The 16998-nt window shown below is 38.2% G+C and overlaps 1 protein-coding gene across 1 annotated transcript in view; it reads left to right on the forward strand.

Moving 5' to 3' along the window:
* ARHGAP6 (Rho GTPase activating protein 6) overlaps window positions 1-16731 on the forward strand; it is a 670816-nt gene extending 654085 nt beyond the window's left edge. The window contains exons 11-13 of the mRNA XM_043996656.1: window positions 10526-10788; window positions 12878-12958; window positions 14709-16731. Of these exons, the coding sequence (XP_043852591.1) occupies window positions 10526-10788; window positions 12878-12958; window positions 14709-15430 (1066 nt within the window). The 3' untranslated portion in view covers window positions 15431-16731. The remainder of the gene's footprint in view (window positions 1-10525; window positions 10789-12877; window positions 12959-14708) is intronic.
* Window positions 16732-16998: the final 267 nt, after the last annotated feature.

Raw genomic sequence — 16998 nt, forward strand, 5'->3', positions numbered from 1 at the left:
AATCAGAATATGGAGAGCTTTGGGTGCCAGAGTGAGGTTTTGCTCCTAATGAGATCCTAATGTTCTTTGTTAAGAACAAGTTTAGATTTTGATCCACTGGGGCTATAACAGATACACTTTAAAAAAATCACATTGAACTTAGGAATATATGAGTACAGATCATCCCCACTTTTTACTACCTGGAACTTTGCTACTATATTCATATGACACTGCCTAATAAAAACCTTCTGGTTGTCTATTCTTATTCAACTCTTTCCACCATTGTTCAAAAAGATGAAGGAAAGAGAGTGCAAAAACAGGACACAGGGCACATGATCAATCAGGGATTTGATGATCTTCAAGAAAGCATTGAATTTAAAGACATGGACTGCCTAGATTTGATCTGATAAGCCATGGAGATATGTATGTACTTATGGCAAGATAATGAAATGATGAAAAGAGTATTCTAAAAGAACTGATATTGTTGTTGTTGTTCCTCAATTGTGTCCGACTTTGTTACTCCATGGACCATAACAGGTCAATACTGTCCATGGGGTTTTCTTGGCAAAGATACTAGAGTGGTTTGCCATTTCCTTCTCTAGTGGATAAAGACAAACAGAGGTTAAGTGACTTGCCCAGGTTCACACGGCTAGTAAGTGTCTGAGACCAGATTTGAACCCACATCTTCCTGATTCCCAGCCCCAAGCTCTATTCACTGAGCCATCTAACTTCCTCAAAATAGCTGATAGAAATGTGCAAAATGAATTGGGAGACAACACTTGAAGACTGGAGGCAAAAAGGACAGGCTACTAATCTGGGTACTGGGACATGAGGTCTTAGTCAAGGGAAGTGGCAGGGGAATAGAAAGAGTGAACCCCAGAAGCACTGTGAAAGGAAAACTCTGAAAATGAATAATAAATTATTGGAGTGAGGAAAAAGGAGAATTGGTGTTAGCAAACAGTGGCTATGACTCATAAATAGCCATTTTTAATGCATTCTTTTCATATAAGTTTAAAAAACATTTCATTGATATGCCCTTTAGCTTATTTTCCTCTGAAACCAGCACAAATAACACCTATAGTAAAGCTTTGGACTATTTCCAGAGGGAAATAGCAAAGGATTTTATTTAGATGGGGAAAAATAAAAACAAACAAACAAAAAGAAGTTTCCAAGATGGTATAAAACCAAGACCCAAAACATATTTATTCTAATTTATGTTATGAAAGATTAAAAACTTTAAAAATGATTTAAGAACTCAGTGTTTGGGGGAGTTTTCCTTTATACAAAATCAGAATTTGAAAAGATCAAAGAATTCACTCTTCTGTGTTCTGCTTGGATCTTTATATTTTTTGGCTCCAACTGAAAATCTTGAGTAAGAATGTCAGAGAGAGATGAGATTTGTTCCATTTTATTGCTAAAGATCCAAGAGTTTTCATTTAAGCTTTTTTTTTGAGTTGCTTATTTTGTTTGAAAGATTTATAGGTTGCGTTTTCTCCAAATTGAGTTGAATAGTTTTCTTCTTCCACATAGGTACATGGGAGCGGGGGGGATCAGGGTCACAATGCAGAGGAAGGTTAGGAAGGACAATCAAGGAAGACCAGGAATATTGGCTGTGTGGAACAGTTATTTGGAAAAAAAAAAACATCCCAGAGACTGAAATAGAAAGACACTGCTAACAATGATTTGCATATGCAATTCAAATGTAGATTTACAGTCACTTAAATTGTACAAGGGGACTCAGGGCTTATTTTTGTCAAACTTGATGTGATTTTAAGCATGATCTTAATTAAAGAGACCTAATTCTAGTTTCTAGTGCATTGAATTATCTATAAACAAGTTCAAAATATAGTTAATTCAAATCCAACAAAGGATAAAAATAATGTGAATTATTTAAATCCACAGACAATGTTTAGGATTCATTTTAGTTAAATTTGACAATTATTCTCCTTTCTCATCAAACTTCTTTTCAGAAGCTACTAATAAATAGCAAACCCAGTGGCCCAACTAGTTTTAAGTATAAATTTAAGTATAAATATATGTAATGTTTTCCTCCAAAATAACTAATTATCAGCATTCTGTTATATATTACATATAATATATCACATATATAATATATCATATACGAGATACACATGATGTCTCATATCTCATATATATGATATAAGATATCCTATATCTCATATTTCTAGTATACATACATATATTATATATATGTATATCCATTAAAAAGGTCATGTAGAATACTTACCTATTACCCTACTTACCAGCAGATTATTTGATATCCTGATTCTGATTCTCAAAATTAATTTCTCAACTTTGGTGTTTACTTAAAATCAAATCAAGTTTAATATTTTATTTCTTTTAAGAACTTAGATAAAAGAAAAAGAACTCTGGGGCAGCCAGGTGGCTCAGTGGATAGAGCACCATCCCTGGAGTCAGGAATACCTGAGTTTAAATCTGGCCTCAGACACTTAACACTTACTAGCTGTGTGACCCTGGGCAAGTCACTTAACCCCAATTGCCTCACTAAATAAATAAATAAATAAATAAATTTTTAAAAAAAGAAAAAGAACTCCAACATTTGGGTGCTGCTAACTATGACTATTGTCAGTTAATTGTTGAGAGAGATAGACAGACAGACGTACAGAAAGACAGACAGTGAGACAGAGAGAGAGAGAAAGGGACAGAGAGATTTTCCTCATAAGACCAGTTTCTGAAAGTGTTACAATATTGACCAGAACTTATCTTCTCTCATTGCTAAGTAATGTGACATCACAAAGATGAAAGGAAGTTTTGAAAGAACAAAAGTATGATTTTACCATCTTAGCATACAGTGGGTCCACTAAATTTCTGCTCTGATGCCTTATCAGACCATGGGGGTAATTTAAGTATCCATGTCTGAAAAACACAGACTCTAAGTGGGACCCAGTAAGTTGAAAAGGCTTCAAATATGGTCCTAGGGACATTCTATCTATTGTCCAAAAAGAAATCTAAGTTTCAAGAGGTCCATAGCTAGAGAGTTGGGTACCAGATGATGGTTTTTATTTTGGTTTGTCTTTAGTCACAACAACTCATGAAGACCTTGTATCAGTGGAAGGAAGTACCTATAGTGATAGAATCATTGGGTTTTGAAGCATTGCAGGACACTGAAGTGAATCTCATTGACTTCAATAGTTGATGTGGTTCACTAGTCATCCCATTCTAGATTCCGAGGAAGTACAGACTCGTTTTGATGGATCTGTGATTTCATGACTATGGGCATCATCTGTATCAGTTTTTGCGGTTCATCTATAGGACCTCATCTTTTGTGATTCTTGGCTTTATCCTTCCAAAAATCCCAGTACAAAAAACTTTCCTTTGAGTATATGTTATATGTCATGAACACCAAAACAGTACTTGGGCTACTTATTTATCATCCCTCACTCTCAATATATGACTGGCTCACCTACTTTTCTAATTGTATGTGTTATAGCTAATGGATGTTGTATCACTTCTCATGCTCAAGACAACTTTGATAGGTTACTATCAGAATGGACATAGGCCACTTATACTGGCTATGTGTTAATAGCCATCAACTCCATAAAAATTAAAAGTGTTGAATAAAAAAAAGCCTTTCCTTCGAGGAAGTTTTAGTGTAAGACAAAAACACTTATGGGAGTAATATAGTCTATACTGCCTATACTGACAGGTTTCATGGGGTATGAATGTCCATTCTGTGAAAAGCATAAGAAAAAAGAAAAAGGTATCTGAAAGGTAAGTTCAAAATGTAAAAGAGAATCTCCTAAGAATTATTTGGAGCATTCTTTTGAAGAAATATGAAAAACTATCAATTTTAAGAGGAAAAAATAAGTAGAAAAAATAACTGAAATCAATAGCATTTTCTACTCACCTGACATGGATCCAATGATTTATGATTTATGATTGCAAATCAGTCAAGGATGTAACTTGTAACTAGATTAAAAACCTTGACCAGCTAAGCTGCCAGGTCTGACTCTATTGGCAATTAGTACAGGAACATTCATTGTCTGCTAACTTGAGTCATCATCCATAGACCTGTAGGAAAGTTAAAGATGTTTTACTCTTCTTTGGGGACATTCCCTGGGGGACATTGCACAAAGGGATGTTTATGCAGAATTGTATAATAATTAACTTGAAATCCTCAATAAGCTCAAAGCTGCTGTGGTGGGCGTTGCATTCTTTCCACTGTATAATTAAGAGCTTAAGAGACACGGTTATGCCAATTTCATTTCCAAGAGAGTGAAGTTTATCACTTGAATTATTAAACTACATTATAAGCCAGCACATTTTTTAATACTCTCTGGGTATTTTCTTTTCGGGGAAGATCAGCATGGTGCTATATTGGCAGCCCATGGGGAATTGAACGGAGGTTTTCCATTTATTCACAGAACAAGTACTGTACTCCCTGCTGCAGTGCAAGCTTGCCCACAGTACTCAGCCAGTGAGTTTACACCCTGACCTGGAGGGACCATGCTAAGGGTGAGCGTGCTATTCGGTCTCCATGCTCATTCAGTCTTGATTCAGTTAGCTGAGACTGCAAATGGTGATGCCAATAGGGGTCTTGGTTCTAATGCGTTTGGCAACCTATCTTCCTTCTGTGGTAGCAAACAAAAAAGTCCAAGGGGTAGCTCATCCCACCAAAGAAGTGTTTAGTCTGAACATATATGAATCCATCCCAGAGAGAGTCAAATTTTTAAAAAAGGATTAGGCTCCATCACCCTCTAGCAATAACCTCACTAACTAAAAATGTTTCCTCTTTAAAAAAAAAAAAGTATCAGGATTGTGACAGTGGTATTCATTGTCTCCTAAAGTACAACTTGGAAGTCATTTCCTGTTGCTTCCTGAGACTGAAGTCAAGTTGGACTTCTCAGGGACAGTTTTGCTTCTGAAGAGAGAAGCTAGACTGTCATGTTAATTTGATTTTCCAGCCATCTCCAAAAGGGGCATGATTTTCTCACATCCCCTGGGTTTCCTAATTTGGGCATTGGGTGTCCATTGGGATATTATAAATCACCTTTTTCTAGATGGATTCATGAATATTATATGATTAGAGAGCACTGCTTGGATTTGATTTGGGAGCCGGCATGGAAGTGTTGTTGTTGTTGAGTCATTTCAGTCATTTCCAACTCTTCATGACTTCATTTGGGGTTTTCTTGGCAGAGATGCTGGAGTGGTTGGCCATTTCCTTCTCCAGCTCATTTTACAGATGAGCAAACTGAGGCAAACAGGGTGAAGTGATTTTCTCAAGGTCACACAGCTAGTGAATGTCTGAGGCTGCATTTGAATTCAGGTGTTCCTGACTCTAGGCCTGTTGCTATATCCATTGTACCATCCACCCCTGCCTCCTGCACTGAGGTAATAAGGACCTGTTTAAGAATACTTCTGAGCTGATTCTTAATGCTAAATTGTCCCAGCTGCTAATGTTCCTTTGCTTTGGGTCAGCCGGTTCCTCTGTGGTTTTAATCAACTTCTTGGCTTGTTCATTTTTGTTGTTGTTCCCTGGGTTTTCAGACTCAAGGATTATTTTCCCCCATATCTTCTTATTGCCTTCCATATTTTAGTTATACAAGATTTCTATTCCTCCTTGTCCTGCCCTTTTACCCAATTTCTACAAGTAATTTTTTTTAAAAGTTCTGGCTTTTTTTCAGGTAGTTAAAAAAATAAAGAACTACTTTACATTTGAGCTGCTAGCATGTTTCATGGAATCACATTTTAGAACTAGGAAGGACCATAGAAATCATCACATTCAAAATCCTAGTTTTACAAATGAAGAAACTGAGCCCCCCCCCAAAAAAAAGACATGATTTGCCCAATCAAATCACCCAGTGAGAGAGAGAACTGAGATTGGTAGATCTCCTCACTTCCAGTCCATGCTCTTTCCTTTATAGCATACTGTCTGTCTTTTTTTTTTTTTAAGAATCACTGAAGTTTGGTGAATTTTCTTTCTTGAATCAATGAAAGTCAGTAGAACAGACATTTATATTTATATTGTTTGCCACCTCAGACAAGTTACTATCACCATTTCTGTGCCTCATTTTTCTCATCTGCCAAAATACTAGAATCAATTTAAAAAAAAAGACTCATTACCCAGAAACTCTCAAACTTTTCGAACATCACAGGGGTAATAATGCCTACTATATTCATCTCATAATGGGTAGCTGAGAGGAGAAGGTAAGATCATAAACATGAAAGCACTTTTTTAAGTTATTGTAAATTCTTAACTTCTAAAGAAATTATCCTTTGTGAAGTTTCAAAACTGAGGCCATTCTAGTTAAATACCTACTACATGTAGAGCCCTGTGCCAAATTTTGGGGATACAAAGACTAAACAAAAAAAAAGTGCCTGTCTTCAAGAAGCTTATAATCTTCTGAAGGGCAATGCAATTCATGTAGAGTATGATGATAGCCAAAGTAATTGCAGCTAGGTGGTAGAATGGATAGAGTGGCCTGGAGTCAGGAAAACCTGAGGTCAAATCTGGCCTCAGACACTTTCTAACTATGTAACCCCAGGCAAGTCATGTAACCTCAGTTCACCTTGCCTTTCTCATCTGTAAAATGGGGATAACGATAGTACATGTCTCCCAGAGTTATTATGAGGATCAAATGAGATAATAATTGTAAAGTGCTTAGTACAGTTCCTGGCACATATAAAGCACTATATAAATATTAGCTACTAAATCTTTGGGCAGCTAAGTGGCACAGTGGATAGAGTGCCAGACCTAGGGTCAGGAAGACTCACCTTCCTGAGTTCAAATGTGACTTCAGACACTTACTAGGTGTGTGACCCTGGGCAAGTCACTTAACCTTGTTTGCCTCAGTTTTCTCATCTGTAAAATGAGCTGGAGGAAGAATTGGCAAACCACTCTGGTATCTCTGCCAAGAAAACCCCAATTGGAGTCACGTAGAGTCAGACATGACCCAAATGACTCAACAACAGCAACATTATAATCATTATTATCTAGACTCAGAGTAATTGAGTGAAGCTTTGGAACAAAGCCCTAATAAAGGCCAACCTTTAGCAAGCATAACATCGGTTATCTCTACTGGTAAACCGCATTGGTAATCAATGTCACTTACTAAAGAAGTTTGACCATGTTACACCATAGAGGAATGTTTTTCAGCATTTTCTGCTGGGAAGTCCATCCCTCAGATAGCCCAAAAGACCAGGAATAGGAAGATAAAAATAGTGGAAGGGGCTACAAAGGCAATTCACATCAACTGACTTCACAAAGCTGATTTTACCATGAGAACCCACATTGCCTATACACAAGACACGCCTGGTAGTTTGGCCTAGTTTTTTAGACTATGGAAGCAGTCAGCAACTCTATACCTTTCTTTTTATATATTATAGCCAGGTCCCAATTAGTGGGTATAATGAATCCCATAAAGTGGTTGCATGTATTCAAATTGAAGCTGTAATTATGTAAAATATGGCAATTGGTTACAGCCCAATGGAAATATGGTGTGAATTTGAATGATGTGACCAATTCAGAAGATCCATTATTTGCACTACTCTGGAGTTAGCAGAACCATATGGGGCTACCACCATCATTCAGTTATGTTGGAAGACTGGCCAGGTGTCAAGCTCACTGTTGATGCTAACTCTTTAGTCATGACCACCATCATCTGTTCCTATATGAGCAGTCTGAATATGGCCACTACCCACTGCTAGAGTGTTGGAGTCCCAAGTAATCACTGTTAGCTTTCCCAGTGGAAACAAGAGAAGCAACAGCAAGAGATAGAAGCTATGCTTAGAGGGAAGCAGGTAGTACCTATTAGCCCAAAGTTCTTGGTATTTTAACCATAGCCTCAAAGCCAGGTTTTAGGCACTCAGTTCAAATTTGGCTAATGACTGTTAAAGTGGTTGGATAGAGAGGGGAGAAAACACCAATGGTGCCCATGCTGAGAGCATGAGATTGGAGTTAAGAAGTTCGTTTACAGCTTGAATCCTTTTTCCTTACAACTGTATGGGCAATAGCAAAGAACTATCATTAATGGAAAAGCTGGAAGAGAGGCCAGATTATTATCTCGTGAAGGGGTTCTTAACCATTTTTATGTCATCAAACCCACTGGAAGTCTGATGAAGCCTATAAACCCCATCTCAGAATAATATTTTACATAAAATATGATACATAGGATAATGAGGGAAACAAATTATATTGAAATATAGCTATCAAAATATATGGGGAAAAATAAAATCATACCCTTGGCTCATATTACTAATAAGGAAACTAAGGTGAAGGGAGGTTGATTGACTTACCCAAGGTCTACAGATAGTAAGCATCAGGGGCAGGATTTAAACCCAGGTTTTCCAGGGCCAGTGCTCTTTTAATTTTACACTACCTCCTCAAGCCCTTGAAGTCCACGTTTTGGGATATATGCAAAGCATGAATAAATCTGTGTATCATACAGAACTTAATGATTATGCTTCTAGATGTGTTGTGTGAAAGATGGACTGAAGGAATAATACTCTGTTGAAAGGAATATCCATTTGACAAAATATTCAAAGAATTGTGCATAAAACATTATGAAGGTTTAAAAGAGAATACCTTATATTTATTGGTACTTATAGTTTACTTTGGGACCATTGTTGTTGTTCAGTCCATTCAGACTCTCATGACCCCATTTGGGGTTTTCTTGGCAAAGATATTGGAATAGTTTGCCATTTCCTTCTCCAACACAATTTACAGGTGAGGAAACAGAGGCAAACAGGGTTCAATGACTTTCCCAGGGTCACATAGCTGGTAAGTGTCAGGTCTTTCTGACTCCAGGTCCAGCCTGCTATCTATTATACCATCTAGCTGCCTTATTCTTTGGGATGCATGATTTCATTTGATCCTCCCCATAACCAAGTGAAAAGCTAAATGACTTACCCTAAGTCAAAGGGCTGGAATTCAAACCCAGGCTTTCAGATTCTAAGTCTAGTGTTCTTTCTAACATTATTTTACATTTCTTACTTGATTATCAGATGTAACTGGATAATCATTGGGCTATCCTTTCAGTAATTAGAAGTATCCCTCCTCCTCGCTCCCTCAAATTGGGCTATATTATATGATAATGAACTGTGCAAGTGAAAGGAAGAGAACTGTTTGTTGTTAATTAAATGAAACTCTTGGGGTTGGTTTGTTTTTTGTTTGTTTTTCCATTTTCAGGAAACAGTCTTAAATTTCTTTCTCTTCTCAATCTTCCCAAGATCTGGGAAATACCTCAGAATTTTCCTTTGGTTCTTTGCTACATAAATCATCTACCATCAGTTATCAAAGATGGGGGGAAGTGGAATTTATGATTTCTGAGTGGGCAGTAAATGCCCTATGAGTAGTACAGTTTTGAGTTTCTCAAAATTTCAGGGATAGGTGAAATATCTTTAAAAAGATACTTAGGCTAGAGAAGAAAATAAGCAACCCACATATTTTTATTATGGTTAATAAGAACTGCTGACAAATCGACACTGAAAGAGGCTTCTTGCCAGAGTTGTTTTCCTCCATCTTGCTCTATTCTGGGTGAATCGGTATTGCTAGAACATGCTGGCTTGCAACTATTTACCTTTCTTTTTTCATAATAAAAAAATGTGTTTTGAAAATCAGACCAAAAAAATTCAAAGAACGACCAAGGGGAATGGAGAATGGGGAGAAACAGGGTTATTTTTGCGTTTCTTTATCAACCTGTGATAATTTCCCTTTAAGATGTTATCAGGGACACTGTATTGAGGAGGGTAGAAAATAACAGATTATTCAAGGTAAGACCTCCTTTGATGTTCTGGAAGTTCTTGATTTTTTTTGTCCTGCGTACATTTTCTCAGTGTTGTGTGTGTCACATTTCCATAATAGATACATACATATATAATATATTTTAGGCATGTGCTAATAGTACATATTACATAGCTTATGAAAAGCATTCATCTTAAGAAATATGTTTCGGGTACATTTACAAACCAAGGGCTGGTCCCATAATGGTGACCTATTGTTACTGTCAAATATGAAAGGAAAACCATACACATACAGTACAAATTTTCACCACACAAAGCTTAGGACAAAACTGATGTGCTTTTATTAACTGTCAAGGAGAATTCGATGCATGTGCATTGTTCTATCTGAATGGGATTTAACTTGGATTTAAAAATCATTATTTGTGGGAAAACTAAGAATTAGTAATGTGCAGGGATATAATGTTAATATTCATGGCTTTGCTTTAGAAGTAGAAAAAAAAGAATGGCTTTATCAGTACTTGTGCAATACAAAGTGGTCAAGATAATATAGGAATCCATTTACTGTTGTCTCTCCTTTTTTCTTCTCACCCAGTCCTTGGTTGATAGTTTACTGAAACATCTGTTGAGTTGTACTGACCTCTGCTGACCATTACATGAAACGACTTCATTTCCTTCATAGAAAAGTGTTGACATTGTTTAAAAGGTCTTATTGTTTCAGCACCTCTGTTCTTGTATTACCTTCCCCTTGTTGGTATAGCTGTTGTATTGAGGATTATTGCAATGATCCATTATTAACACTGTATCTGATGATCTATCCCGACAGAAGCCCCCACCTGCTGAGATCAGAGGGTTCCTTTTCCACGGAAGGGAGACATTCATCAACTGACTCCAATAAAGCCTCAAGCGGAGACGTCTCCCCTTATGATAATAACTCCCCAGTGTTGTCTGAACGCTCATTGCTGGCTATGCAAGAAGACATTGCCCTGGGTTCAGAGAAGCTTTACAAGGTGCCTGAACAATATATATTGGTTGGCCACTTGCAGTCTAAATCGAGGGAAAGTTCTCCTGGACTATGGGCTGGAAAAGGTATGGTCTAATTGTCAAAAATGCAACCCTCATCAAATCAAATCAGTCACTTAATCAAGGACAGAGATTTTTTCTTCTCATGTACGTTCCTTTGGCTTGACCTACTCAGACAAATCCTGCACCCAAACATCTGGAGTCTCACAGAAAGCATACTTAAATAGAAGTTTCATTCTCTTTTTCTTTTTTAGGCAATCAGAGTTAAGTGACTTGCCCAGGGTCACACAGCTAGGAAGTGTCTGAGGCGAGATTTGAACTCAGGTCCTCCTGACTCCAGGGCCAGTGCTCTATCCATTGTGCTACCTAGCTGCCCAGTTTCATTCTCTTTAAAGACATGCTATGGTTTACTCTCCTATCTTGCCTCACAGTGAGCATAGAAATCCTTAATTTGGGGGTTTAGGTGGCCCATTGTCTGCTGTATCAGACTGTGTAGGTATCCTTCAACTTCTTATAGTATTCTCTATGTTCCTTCTGTTCTCATCATAGTCTCTCCTTCACAGTAGTCACATTTACTTACTCTAACAGATTACATATTAGGTATATTTGTCCTAAGCTCGGTGAATGAATAGGCATATTGAGTTTGAGATGCCTATGGGGGCAGCTGGTGGCACAGTGAAAAGAGTGTCAGACCTGGAGTTAGAATGATTCATCTTCTTGAGTTCAAATCTGCCCTCAGGTACTTACTAAGTCTGCAACCCTGAACAAGTTGCTTAACCCTGTTTGCCTCATCTGTAAAATGATGTGGAGAAGGAAGTGGCAAAACCACTCCAGTATTTTTCCCACGAAAATTCCAAATGGAGTCACAAAGAATCAGACATAACTAAAAAATGACTAAACAACAACAGATGGGACATCCAGGGAGACATGAGCAACAGGTAGCTAGAGATGCAAAACTGGAGCTCACGAGCAAGACTAGAACTGGATATGTAAGTTTGGGAGTCATCTACTTAGAGATTCTAGTTTTGGATCTGTGAAAGGCAATGAGAGCACCAGGAGAAAATGTAAGGAGAGAAGAGGAGACAGCCTAAGTCGCTCATAGGATATACACATGTATGGGTACGTGACATGGATGATGATGATGATCTGCTGGAGGAGACTGAGAAAGATCAATTAGATAGGGAGAAAGAGAACCACCATGACAAAAATCCTTGGAGGAGAAAGAATAAAGAAGGAACTTCCACACAGGGAGATCCAAAGTTGAGTGGGTAGTAAATAGGCTGGAAGTCCTCTGGTCCTGGTAGCGAAAGACAAGTGGAAGTAGGTGAGATGCCAAAATATCAGTGCTAGCTATAGTCACACAGCTGATAAAATGTGTGAGGCAGAATTCAAACTCAGGTCTTCCTGATTCCAAGTCCAATTCTTTCTTCATTGTGCCACCCAGCTACCTGATGCAGTTGTATGCAGTAAGGGTAAAAGTTATTCTCTGAGATCTTCATAGTTTGTATATAAATGTTTTAGAGGGGGCAGCTAGGTGGCACAGTGGATAAAGCACCAGCCCTGGATTCAGGAGTACCTGAATTCAAATCTGACCTCAGACACTTGACACTTACTAGCTGGGCAAGTCACTTAACCCCCACTGCCCTGAAAAAAAAGGGGGGGACTAAATGTTTTAGAGAACTGGGGGGGGTCTATTTCACCAGAAAGTAGGATGTGGCCATTTGTGGATTCCTTGGAAATTAGCTAATTCTCAAGTGTTTGGATTTCTTCTGAGTGTTGTTAAAACAAACAAATAAACAAACCCTCTGTTACTTTGATTTTTTTTTACTATAAACTGATCTCATCGCACCAATATTTGTACTATTCATGTGGCACTTAACACTTTTTTCACTGATGAAATCACAGGCACCTTGCATATACTGCCATAAATACAGAAATGGCCCTACACTAGTTACCTGCACATATGAGGATGCTTTGTTTTCCCAATTTTGTCAGCTTCATGAGGGCAACAGCCCACGTCTTAATGTTCTTGGTATCTTCCATGGTCCCTGGTGCTTTGTCTAATGTAATAATAGTTCCTGATTACTCAGTTGATCTTGATTAATTGACTGTATTTATCACTTCACATCGTAACATTCCATTAACTCTCCCTTAGATGTGTCAGAGGAGCCCTTCAATATTTGGGGAACCTGGCATTCAACATTAAAAAGTGGATCCAAAAGCCCAGGAATGACAGGTATAGTGCTTTTAAAAAAAAAATACTATTTTGGCAAATGTCACAGGCTGTATTGATTGCCTTGGGGCAGGGGAAAAGGTTATGGGGAGGGGAGGCTGGTTGTTGGTTTGCTTCCAGTCTAGCTGAATTCCGTAGTCATTTAGAAGTTGTTTCTTGAGATGTACAAAGACTTCCCTACTTCAATTAGCTCTGTGAGCTCAACCATAAAGATACTCCCTCTAGTGGTAGAAATTGTAACCCATCCTCATAATCGCACCTCCCATGCATCCTAAAAAGATTGACCCAGCACATTGGAAGCCTTCTTGGATCCCAGGGCAGCATAGGAGGTGTATGTCTATTACATATACCCACCAGATATGCCACTTTTTATTCAAAGAAGTTTGTGGGGGTTTGGGTGCCTTTTGTTTTTAAGTCAACAAGCAACACCTACCTTATGCCAGGCACTGTTCTGAGTGCTGAAAGTCAGTCATGTCTCAATATAATGTCCTTTCCCACACTGCACCCCTGACACTGAACCCTCCCGGGACAAAGACAAACTGTTAAGCCAAACCAAACGACAGTTACCACATCTGATAGTGTCCTCTGGCACTTAAGTCATTATTGGTAATATGCTACAATATTACCAACCTATTGGTAATGTGCTACCTCTCTCCACCAGGCATCTCTCCATCAATGGAGAAGATGCTTTTTCCAGCTGGTGTGGAATGATTCTAGAACTTTGGTCCTCTCACCTCATCTTGCTATTGTTATCCAGCACTGAAAATGCTGGTTTCCAAAAGTGTCCTTGTGCTTTTTGCCTATGTGTTACTTTGAAAGGGAAAGGCTCCCCTCTCCCAAGAAAGACAGGGGCATAGAGACATCAGCTCACTTCCAAAAATATTATGCCAAGGACCAGTTGTCTTGAGAAATGTGTTCACCCTCAGTTTCAGGAAGAAAGCAGCACCGCTGCTGCCATATTAACTATCTTCTGGGCTTGGATAGATGATTTTAGCTTCAGGCCCTCTTCTAACAGGTTTCATTTGACAATAAAATCATTTGAAAAACAGTTTGTCTCTCCCCTAGATTGTGAGCTCCATTAAATAAGAGGGACATATTCTCTTCCTGTGTTCTTTGTAGCAACATAATAGTATTATGTATCATTTACACTGTGGACATTCAGAAAGATAAACTGGCAGTAATGATTATTAATGACCAATAATAATAAATACTTACATAGTGTCTTAAGACTGCCAAAGCACTTGACACATATTATATTATCATGAGCCTGTGAGGTAGGTGCTGGTATTTTTCCTGTTTTACAGATGAGGAGACAGTCTAAGAGAAGTTAAGTGACTTTCCAATTGTCACACATCTATTAATATCTGAGGCAGTTTTGGGTCCCAGGTATGCATCATGCCACCTTGCTGTCTCTTAATGAAAAATAAGGATCCATAAATGTTATTCTTTGATTTGGGGCTGCGTGACCCACGGCAAGTCACTTAACCCTGTTTGCCTCAGTTTCCTCATCTGTCAAACGAGCTAGATAGGGATATGTCAAACCACTCTAGTATCTCTGTGAAGAAAACCCCAAATGGGGTCATGAAGTGATTGAAATGACTGATCATCTTTCTTTGGGAAACAATAATCTAAAGGCTATGCTGGCATTCTTGTCTAAAGGGGTTGAGAGTGGGTGGTTAAAAGGGTAGATGAGCAAAGCAATGCTCCAGTGACCATATTTCCATATTCTTCTCCTTCCTCTTCTGACTTCAAGGCTCCTATGGAGACATTTATGAAAGCAGCTTCCTTCGTCCAGGGCGGTGTTCCCTTTCCCAGGGGAACCTCTCCCTGAACTGCCCACGCTGGCAAGGGAATTCCGCAGAACTGGACAGCGGGAAGCAGATCATCCGAAGGACTCAGACCACGGCCACCATCCCAGAGTGTAAGCCCCATGCTCCAGTATCCCGAGTGTGCAGCACACCCCAGATACAAGGAAGCAGGCGGGGCTCAGAACAATCTCATTCGAGATCTGAGCAGTACTTGACTTTGAGTAGTGCAGAAGACCTCAGTGAGAGTGACTCGGATGTGAGTTGGCTGCAAAACAGAGCCAAGTCTCTCTATCTGAGAGTAGCAGAGAGTGGCAGAAATGAACAGAGGCCTCCGCCTCCCTACCCTGGCCCAGGGAAGCAACTTTCAGCACCATCTCAGCAGCCCACCGAGAAGCCATTGTGGAGACTTCGGAGGTCAGAGGAGAGTTCAGAGACTGCGGCAAAGGAGGAAGAACAGGTGACCGCCTCCACTGACAATTCGGATCTTGGTCAGGAGAATCAAGACGCAGTGAAAAAACTGGGCAATGTTTATTCTATCGAAGCCAGTGATCAGAACAGTAAAAACTTGGCAAATCCAGACTGGCATGATTGGCAGAGGGAGCGATGGCAAATTTGGGAGCTCCTATCCGCTGATAATCCAGATGCCCTCCCTGAAACTCTAGTATGACCACTCCCACACCTATCTCCCAGCCACCCCCCCCAAAAAATACACACACACATACACAGACTGCCATGAATGTCCGTTCTTCCCTCCAGTAGGAAAAAAGAAAGAAAAATGATGCTGTTGGACAATCAGGTGAATTCTTCTTTTTTACACCAACTAAAGTTCTTGTAAATGTTTTTTAAAGTCAACACTATTTTCACTTTAAGATTTTAATAGCACTATCAAATGTCCATTTACAAATAAATTTCTGTTGCATAGCCAGCATTTAAGGGAGAAGAAAATGGAACAAAACTATCTATTTGAACAATTGTGCCCACCTTGGCTGTGTGTAAGATAAAAATCTATTGCTTTGGTGTAACTGAATGTATTTATATGTATGCAGTTTTGATGATTGTATATTCTGTAATGGGTTATGTATGATAATCATATATGATATGTTCACAAACTGAAAACAAAAGGAACAATTTTGACTGTTTTTTGTTTTTGTTTTTGTTTTTTAATCACTGCACTTATGTTATAAGCATTGAAATTCTATAGAGTGTGCACAAGCAGGTTTCTGTGCTTTTTAAATATTCATTTGTAAATGGGGGAAAGCCCTTTTGTCACTGCCTAAGAAAAACACTAAACTTAGAGAGACAGGAAAAGCCGTATTTTTTATAATAAAAGTAGTGTGATAGGGGGAAAATATAGTCACCACATACTTTTTTCATATAAAAATGCTTGTGAGCAAAATTTAAAATTTGATACATTATAAAGAAAATTTTTTTAGATTGCATTAGAAACTGTTCAGGAGTAAGGCCGTGCCTAACAGATGGAAGGATAATTCAAAAGCCCTTCTCCCCAATCTACACTCAGTACAATTTTATATAAACAGTATATATAATATATTATATATTTATAATGTATGATTTTTATGTATTTTTCAAAACAACAAACTGGAATCCAATTCTGAAAATTTAAAAGCCTAAATTAGGATATGTGGATTACAATTGAATGTGGCTTTTCCTTTTACCCCATGTGCATTCAGTATTAAAAACAAATAGATAAATGCAATGCTTTGGGTGTTAAAATTATGTTTGGAAAGAAATCCAACTTTGCATATATATGATACCAAAGGCTGAGGAAACATTTTCTTTGATGATTTTAGGCTGCTTTGTGAACTATAGTAATACTAGATAGTGTTACAATATATGTTTGGGTGTTTTTCAAGTAACTGCAAAATCATTTCGTGGCCAGCAGATGGCAATTTACTTCAGTGTTTTAAGAAAATTTTCACCTGATAAGGGAAAGTGTATTATATATATATATATATATATATTAAAAAAAATTTTTTTTTCTAAAACATGCTAGTCTTAATTTTAACGAAGATAATGACTTTTTTCAGTGATGTTGTCTTTAAGTTCTATGTGCCATATTTGAATAAAGAGCTAAGCAACCATCTATTCTCCTGGCATCAGATATCATTGAAAATTCATAAAAGAAGGTGAAATATTATGTCTGGAAAACTGCTCACAAAAATGCAACATAGAGCATTTCCGTGAGGTGACTGGGAAATAGCAAAAAACCAAAAA

Source organism: Dromiciops gliroides, chromosome 3, assembly GCF_019393635.1.
Source record: "Dromiciops gliroides isolate mDroGli1 chromosome 3, mDroGli1.pri, whole genome shotgun sequence".
Classification (NCBI taxonomy): domain Eukaryota; kingdom Metazoa; phylum Chordata; class Mammalia; order Microbiotheria; family Microbiotheriidae; genus Dromiciops; species Dromiciops gliroides.